Here is a 9,533-nt window from a genome sequence, read left to right on the forward strand (position 1 = left end):
TTAAACTGCAACATTAACACCCCTCCTTCATATATATATATATATATATATATATATATATATATATATATATATATATATATATATATATATATATATATATACAGCAGAGGTTACATGGATTGTAATAGTCTGATTGATCAGATGACACCAGGAAACGTAAAAACTAGATTTGTCTATGACTGGTAAATAAAAGTCCATTTTCTTTATTTGCTCATAATCTTAATTAGTTAACTTCATAATCAAGTGAATCTTGATTCTCTTTCAGATAACTTGGGAACATTTGAAGTGACTTGAAGCATGAATTTTATAGAGTTGTTTTAAGACATCTTTCATTATGTCATGTATCAAAAAAACTGTAATCATTATTATGATCACAAGCATCATCGTCAAAGTCACCTCATTACTATTATTATGAATTATCATTATCATCATCATCGTCATCGTCGTCGTCATCGCCACTTATGGAATCACCAACCAATATTGGTGAGCTTCCATTAAGCTCCATTAGGACAAACAGGTACTGGACAGCACGCTGGATAATTTTTAGCCTCATCTCTTCGAAGTCGACATGGAGGCGGAACTCCTACCACGCCACACCTGCAAGACCAAGAGAAGAGATTAATCCTTGTTACTTACACGTGAAGAACATTGAAGTATCGTGTTTGTCGAAAGATTTTGCCTGCTCAGCAGGCTTATTATGTCGAGTAATGAGCAGGATTTTAGAAGGACCTGTCCAGTATTGCCAATTACTATGCTAGTGTTGCATTACAGTGCTCTTCAATTTTTGTGGTTTTACTTTCACTATAGAGCCCAACCTCCTGTGAGGACATTTCCAAATTCTACACCTGACTCAACTTTTCACTGATCAAGGCTACAGAGATCAAGGCTGATGAACTGACTATTGCAAAATTATATTTTCAAGTCTAGGAATGGCTAGCTTTTTAACGTCACCTCTGTATTAAACTGCAGAAGCCTACTGAGCAGGCAAAACGTTTTGTCAATTCTATGACTGTCGGTCACTGGGCGATTAGATAACGGTATTCCTGCGTTATATAACACACGTCTCTATTACCTCAATGTGCACGATAGAAATGGTGCGGTGTGACACAAGTTTCTATTATTGTTACATATTAACTCTGAAGATTTAAAGCAAGTCAGTAGAGGCTTTAACTAGTTAACATATGAAAAGTGATATCCTAATTTCTTCCATTATAAAGGCAAAATAGAATATACACAGACTAAAAGTAATTCAAACTTTTCGTTTTAATTTTGCTCTTAACTTGAGGCATCATCATCCAATCGGCTTTAAGCTTTCAACGCTTGTGCACGGTCACTGAGGCCAGATTCTATTAACAATCAGTATGTACAGGTTCACAATGGCTAAAGTCGTTGACCCCATTCCTAGCATCCCAGAATGTCTGAGATGTTTTCCAAAGCCTCAGTGATATATCTTGAAACGTTGATAAAAGATGCCTTCTATTACGACGACAACAGAAAGTGATAATCATATAGGTCCAAATTATATCATTTAATGCGTGTTCCATTACTCTCTTCTGATTATCTTCTCATTGCCTTACATAACATACATGTCTGTGATGCTGCCCCTTAGTTCAAAGATTCCTATCTCTTGTTCTTAATACTGGGACCATATTCCGTTTTTTAGATCTCTAGCAATTGTCCAATATTCATTTACAAATCGTTGATCTTACCTACGGATTCACTCAGTGCTTCTCCCTCTCTCAAAGTCCATGATGACACCTTTCCAGGTCACATTGCCACTGTTGTATCCAGCACATTTAAAAGATTTTTTTTTGTATTTATTACTCTGTTGTATATGTATTTTCCAGTACCTGTCGGTGTACCCGTTGCTCTAGGTTTTCTGGTATTGCCAGTGTCCACTGAGAATTCCTCTTTAAATTGTTTGTTCAATACTTCAAAGACTTTGACGTTACAAGTGATCTATCCTTCTTACTTCTTGAGTCGAATTGCCCTTTTTTTTTACTCTCTTCTACCTTCTGATATGGGTATGAGGTAGTTTTGGTTCAATTTAAAGTTTTGTTGCTATGTCATTCTTAAGCTGCTGCTCAGCCTCTCTCTACAACCTTGCGTATTCCTTTTAGGTGCTTCTGCTCATTTCTCTGTTTCCCATTTTCCTTCGCATTCTATAGTTTTATCAAGCCCTTGTTCTTTTCGTTTTTTTCTTCTTTGCATCTTCGACTGAACAAGGTCTCTTTTTTTTGAGATTTTTGTACCCTTCTGGGTATGAACTTCTCCTCTGCTTCTCTGCACTACCCAACTAGTACTCTACTATCTCATTCTCTTCATAATTCCCTTCTTTGAAATCTTGTGTCTCACACCTTTCACCTACCTCACAACCCTCAACATTTACTTCCAGCCAGAATTCAAGACGCTCTAACCATTTAGTCATCAGTGCTACAAACATCAGGTATTCAGTAGCACTGGGCATATTTCCTGATAACAACACATATGTGGCTGTTTAAGCTCAGAAATAATTTCATTCCTCATCACGAGCATCAGCGAACAAGTGGCTTTAAGCCATAAAAAATACTGTGACTAGCTGGGGATCTAACTCGTGTCATTAACCCCTCTCTTGGGAAGTCAGCCAAAATCCACGATACTGGCTGGCTTCCCACGGGGAGGGCTAAAATGACGTGGGTTCGATCCTTGAATAGTCGCAGTGTTGTTAATTGCTTAAAAGCACTCGTGAAGGCTGACATTAAAAACGGGAGTATAATGAAATTAGTGGTCTAGAGCGTCACTTGGGGAACCTTGTCAGTCTCCCTTGACGTGGTTTCGAGTCCTCCTGTCTGCGATCTTTCTCTATATATACCCATTTCTTTCTGTGTGGTGCATTGATACAAAAATCGCCTGTGAGGTCAGAACATACAGGAGGAGAATGAAACAGCTTGAAACCATGCCTGAGGCTCAGTGGTGTGCCTGGGCTTGGTGAGATATGGCTTATCAATAAGACTGCCTAGCTTTTGAGGCATCAGTGCCTGAGTGGTCTAAAGCATCACTTGGGGAACACTGGCAGCCGCTCCTGACGTGGCTTCGAATCTTGGTGTCTGCGATCTTCTTTGCATCTATCTTAGCCTGTCTCGTTAAAAAAATATTTCAAAACACAATTCAGAACTGGGAAAAAATCTTGTGAAGGTTTTAATTATCTTTGCTCAGACTACAGTAAGAGTCAATAAAGAGTAAATGGTGCGATGGTCTTAGTGGTGAGCGGTTGATATAATGCTCAGACTTCCTGCTGACAGGAAACTCGTTTTTTTTACTCTGGTTTTGCCAGTAATTTTAACTGATGAATTATCCTTAACTTTGCTGAAAAACTAATACAGTTTGACAAAAAATCAAACAAGTGCTTGCCATTTCATAAACTATTATTGAAGAATCTTGGAAGGCAAACTATTAGTGAGGAACTATTACTGAGGTATCATGGAAGGCAAACTTATCACTACTGAACATAAGAGGAAGTGACATTAAAACTTAAAAAAAATATTGCCATCGGTTAACGCTTGAGATTTTTTCAAAATAATTTGATAATCATTTAGCGTTAAAATTCCTTTGATAAGTTCAACGGTACATGGGCAAACTGAAAGAGATTTAACACATACGATTCAAATCTGAGAACCATCCTATTTCCATCTTTTGTACAGGTAACCTCCTGACAGTGTGGAAGATAGAATGTTGTTCCTTTTCTCATGCTGATGCTGTTGGGCCGATCCGATGTTGAGCCTGGCAGTCTGTACAAGCAGGAATTCGGATTGTCTGACGGACAGGAGAAAGAGATTTAGAAACCACTGAAGTTGGAACATTTCGGAAACAGTCAGATGAATGTAGGGATTTTGAGAAGGTAAATGGGAGAATATATTTTGAGAATACAAGTGGGTGTAATGGAAAAATTATTGTTGATGATGATGAGAGAAGACAGATGAGAGATGATGTATTGAGAATGCAAGTGAATGTAACGGGAGAAGGCAGATGGGTGTAGATAATGGGAGAAGACAGGCGAATGGAGATAATGAGAGACGGGAGCTAAGAGTAGATAATAGGAGGAAGTTGGATAATATGAAAGAAGAAATATTAGAGTAGATAATGAGAGAAGGCAGACGGGAGTAGATAATTATGATAAGTCAATTGTGTAGATAATGTGAAAAGGTAGGTGGGTGTAGATGAGAGAAAGTAGATGGGATTATATAATGAGAGAAGGTAGGTGAGTGTAGACAAATCTAATAAGAGAAGATGCATGAGTGTAGATAATGAGAGAAGGTAGGTGGGTGTAATAAGATACGGCAGGTGAGTGTAAGTTATGAGAGAAGGTATGTGGGTGTAACGAGAGACGGTAGGTGGGTGTAGATAATGAGAGAGAGTTGGTGGGTGAAGATAATGAGAGATAGTACGTGGTGAAGATAATAAGAGATAGTAGGTGGGTGAAGATAATGAGAGAAGGTAGGCAGGTGTAGGTAATGAGAGGAGACAGAGGGGGGGGGTTAAAATTATAATTATTATAATCACGAGGGAATGCTAAACCCTTAGGGATTATACAGTGCCTGTGGGGGGATGGAAGGGAACTGGAGTACAGATGCAATTCCTTAGATCAAGAGTCTCTCACCAGCGTCAAGGAACTTCTGAGGGGAAGGGGGTAAAAATAGCAGTGAGTGTGGGCAGGTGCTGGCACAACAGACCACAAAGTGTACATATGATTTAACAAAACCTATTATTTACAAATCCCATTCAAATGTACTTGTGCTTTCATTATCATAGGGATTTTCTACTGAAAATAATAACACTGTATTAAAAAAATGCTGTAGGTTCTTCAAACACATTTGTTTTCTGAATATTGTATTAAACAAGTGCATTTTTAACCATCTTATCAGGAATATTGTTCCAGTGCTGCTTAGCAACTCAGTAGCATATATAAACACATAGTTATAATGACAGTATATTTCAGCCCAAGTACAAGTAACTTAAATTGTTCGTCAGTGTAGAGATACATAATCCACATATCTGTTCTCTACAACTTTTAAAAAAAGCATACTTTAATAATGATCTCTGTCAAAGACTAATTTTAAGTTCAACTTTAATCCTTAGATGACATATTCGTACTGCAATGAAACGTTAAAAGGATTTTCATAGCTAAAAATCTGCATCTTGTGGTTCTTGAGACCTGGTTCAACTTGCGGTTCTTAAGACCTGATTCAACTTGTGGTTCTTGAGACCTGGTTCAACTTGATAGAGAAATGCCTTCTGAATGCAACATACAGGGTTATAAACTATTCCATACTGATAGGGTCAAAAGGAAGGGTGGTGGAGTGCAATGTATGTCAGAGGCTATTTAAATTGTTGTGTTAAACAAGATATTGGATTAGAAACATCGGACATAGAATCTGTTTGGCTACAGTTTCTCGAGGGACGTGAAAAGTTAATTTTGGGTGTGATTTATAGGCCCCCAAACTTTGATAGAAAGTGCAGTAAGCTGCTATGGGACGAAATTCATAAGGTGTCTAGATATGAAAAAGTTGTGTTAAGGGGAGATTTTAACTTTAGACAAATTGATTGGAACAATTTGACAGGAAATCTTGAGTCTAGTGACTTTCTTGATACGGTTCAGGATTGCTTTTTAAAAACAGTTTGTGACAGAACCAACTGGAGGAAACAGTCTACTTGATTTGATTCTTGCCAGCAAAGAATAACTAGTTAATAATCTTAAGGTTAACGATGAGCTTGGGGAAAGCGATCACAAATCACTTAGTTTCAATATATCATGGAATTACCCGGATAACTGCAATCAAATCTCTGTTCCAGACTTTCGCTTGGCCGATTTCATGGGACTGAAAAATTACCTGGGTGGGCTAAATTGGGATGTCCTGACTATGGGTCAGGTAGGTGGTCTTGGTTGCCAATATGACGTTTTACAGAGCATAGTTCTAGCTGCCCAGACAACTTTTGATCCAAGTAGGGAAATCAGATCAAACAAAAATGATCCCAAATAGATGAACAATAGATTAAAACATCTCATTGGTCAAAAGAGAGGCATATATAGGCGTATAAAAAGTGGGGATGGGCAGTCAAGAAATCAATATATTCAATTAAAGAGAGAAATAAAAAAGGAATAAGAAAAGCAAAAAGGGATTATGAGGCTAAGGTCACAAGGGATTCGAGGACTAACCCAAAAGGGTTCTTTCAGGTATACAGAAGTAAGATTAGGAACAAGATAGGCCCACTTAAGAGCAACGCAGGTCAGATCACTGACAGTGATAAGGATATGTGTGAAATTTTCAATACTTACTTACTCTCGGTTGTTACCCAGGAAAATACTAGCGAAATTCCAGAAATAATAGATTATGTAAAAAACGACGATAATAAACTATGCACGATTGCAGTAACTAGGGATACGGTTCTCAGACAAATAGAGAAATTAACACCTAACAAATCCCCAGTCCCTGTTGAACTGTTTGCAAGGGTGTTAAAGGAATGCAAAGAGGAACTTAGCATACCTTTGGCTAATCTTTTCAACATATCACTACAAACTAGCATAGTGCCTGATAAATGGAAAATGGCAAATGTAAAACCTATTTACAGGGCAGGTGACAGGTCCTTAGCTTCGAACTATAGACGAATAAGCCTTACCTCCATAGTGGGAAAATTTATGGAATCAATAATTGTCGAAGTAACTCGTGGCCATCTTGAAAGGCATAAATTGATGAATGAATCTCAACACGGTTTTACAAAGGGGCATTCCTGTCTTATGAATTTACTAACTTTCTTCACTAAGGTATTTGAGGAGGTAGATCATGGTATTGAATATGATATTGTGTATATGGACTTCGGTAAGGTTTACGATAGTTCCACATCAGAGGCTATTGAGGAAACTTAAGGTACACGGAATAGGAGGAGAAATTTTTTCCTGGGTTGAGGCATGGTAGACGAATAGGCAGCAGAGAGTTTGCATAAATGGGGAGAAATCAGAATGGGGGCACGTCACAAGCGGTGTTCCACAGGGGTCAGTGTTGGCCCCTTGTTGTTCACGATCTACATAAACGACATAGATGAGGGAATAAATAGCGACATAATCAAATTTGTTGATAACACCAAAATAGGCCGTCCAATTCATTCTATTGAGGACATTAGAGCACTCCAGGATGATTTGAATAGACTGATACAGTGGTCGGAGAAGTGGCAGATGCAGTTTAATATAGACTAATGCAAAGTTCTAAATGTTGGACAGGAAAATAACCATACCACATATAAATTTAATAATGTAGATCTTAATATTACAGATTGCGAAAAGGATTTAGGAGTTCTGGTTAGTAGTTTATTAGTATTTGCAATGAAGCTAACAGAATCCTTGGCTTCATAGCAAGAAGTGTAACTAATAGAAGTCCTCAGGTTGTTCTTCAACTCTATATATCCTTGGTTAGGCCTTATTTGGATTATGCTGCACAGTTTTGGTCACCGTATTGCAGAAGGAATATAAATGCACTGGAAAACGAACAAAGGAGGATGACAAAGTTGATCCCATGTATCAGAAATCTTCCCTGTGAGGATAGACTGAGAGCCCTGAATCCGCACTCTCTAGAAAGGCTTAGAATTAGGGAGGATATGATTGAGATGTATAAATGGAATACAGGGGATGTAAATAGCGTGCTAAAAATATCTAACATAAACAGGACTCGCAGCAATGGTTTTAAATTGGAAAAATTCAGATTCAGGATATAGGAAAGCACTGGTTTGGTAATTGAGTTGTGTAGGTTTAAAAATAGGTTGGATAAATACATGAGTGGGTGTGGGTTGGTGTGAGTTGGACCTGACTAGCTTGTGCTACTAGAACAGATGCAGTGCTGTTGTTAGGTAAGACACATATGCAACAGTTAGGTATCTTTATTTCGAAACGTTTCGCCTACACAGTAGGCTTCTTCAGTCGAGTACAGAAAAGTTGATAGAAGCAGAAGATACTTGAAGACGATGTAATCAGTCCATCACCCTTAAAGTTTTGAGGTGGTCAGTCCCTCAGTCTGGAGAAGAGCATTGTTCCGTTGTCTGAAACACAACGGAACAATGCTCTTCTCCAGACTGAGGGACTGACCACCTCAAAACTTTAAGGGTGATGGACTGATTACATCGTCTTCAAGTATCTTCTGCTTCTATCAACTTTTCTGTACTCGACTGAAGAAGCCTACTGTGTAGGCGAAACGTTTCGAAATAAAGATACCTAACTGTTGCATATGTGTCTTACCTAACAATCTGTCGGTATTTTATACCATTTTAATGTTCAGATGCAGTGCTCCTCCCTTCAGTGACGTGTCTGACATCATTAGGTCAAGGCATTGGCTTAAGCTGGTGGGAGAATTGAACCTGCCTCGCATAGGCCAGTAGGCCTGTTGCAGTGTTCCTTCTTTCTTATGTTCTTGTGTTCTTTTCGTTCCAAAAGTCAAGAGAACAGACGCAGAATAATGTATAACTCTCGCCATGAATGCACTGTCAGTTGTTAGGATCCGACTAGTGCATTATGGGTCGAGCTTTCTTCATTCCTTGAGCAATAACAATACAAATACGATAAGTAGTATCGATACTGAGGCAATTTTTCGTTCTAGTATTCTAATATTTAAATTAGGGATCTTATTAAAATTCAGATCTCATAAATAAGGCTTGAAAAACTCAGAGTCGTGGCTAGTTAGACTGTATATAAGCTCACTTGAGGTGAAAAATAAAAGTAGACTCATGGAAATCGTTAAGAGAAAGACATTGAGACTCGATTGTCCATCCGGTAATCACGAGACAGACATAGTATATATTTGTTCTTAACGATCTGCAGCTTGCACCCTCCAATCTCGTCATCAATTTCTGAAAAAAATATGATAGAGCTATTGTCAAAACAGACTCACTTGGGTCATCGGCGTACTGCCATGAGAGAGCAGCCTTAGCAGTCGAGAAAGATGCAGCCAACAGGGCAGTCATGACCACCAGCCGGAGACACAAATCCATACCTGATGAGTGAACAGCAGACCAACAAGTTACCACCTTAATGTTGGCTTAATTCTTGCTGCACTTCCACCTGGTGAAACTAATATTGAAATTTATATTCGCTGAGGGGAGAAGAGGATTCTTGACCAGACTTGGTAGAGTAGCTTGTTGAGGTGCTCGGTGACAGTCAATAGGCTGTTGAACTTCTTGAAGAAGGATGCTGATTTAGGGCCCAGGCAACACCAGCTAGTGCGGTCCAACACACTTGTCAGGCTTATAAGAACCCAAGATTATGATGACATCAGAATACAAGCGGATGCCAATGTATTTTTATGTACTGCTGCAACGTTTTTCTAGCAGAAGCTTACACAAGACCTACAAGTAAATTAAATTAATTTGCAACCTGAGCCACACGTAGCATAAATTACCCAACTATATTTGACTAGCATCAAGGAAAAGAAAATGAAAAGAAAATAAGCGCACGTTGTTGAGAGAGTGTTATTGTTTCTGGTTCTTGGAATTCCGTTTCGGGACTAGGGAGA

General features: G+C 38.6%; 1 protein-coding gene across 1 annotated transcript; it reads right to left on the reverse strand.

The window, feature by feature from the left end:
• Positions 1-200: 200 nt before the first annotated feature.
• LOC138854645 (uncharacterized) lies at positions 201-9,233 on the reverse strand. The gene is made up of 3 exons (XM_070098976.1): positions 8,913-9,233; positions 3,642-3,795; positions 201-600 (listed from the first exon to the last, which is right to left on the reverse strand). The coding sequence occupies exons 1-3, from the start codon at positions 9,010-9,012 to the stop codon at positions 498-500; spliced, it is 357 nt and encodes a 118-aa protein (XP_069955077.1). The 5' UTR covers positions 9,013-9,233; the 3' UTR covers positions 201-497.
• Positions 9,234-9,533: the final 300 nt, after the last annotated feature.

This window comes from Cherax quadricarinatus, chromosome 65 (genome assembly GCF_038502225.1).
Source record: "Cherax quadricarinatus isolate ZL_2023a chromosome 65, ASM3850222v1, whole genome shotgun sequence".
In the NCBI taxonomy this organism is placed as follows: domain Eukaryota; kingdom Metazoa; phylum Arthropoda; class Malacostraca; order Decapoda; family Parastacidae; genus Cherax; species Cherax quadricarinatus.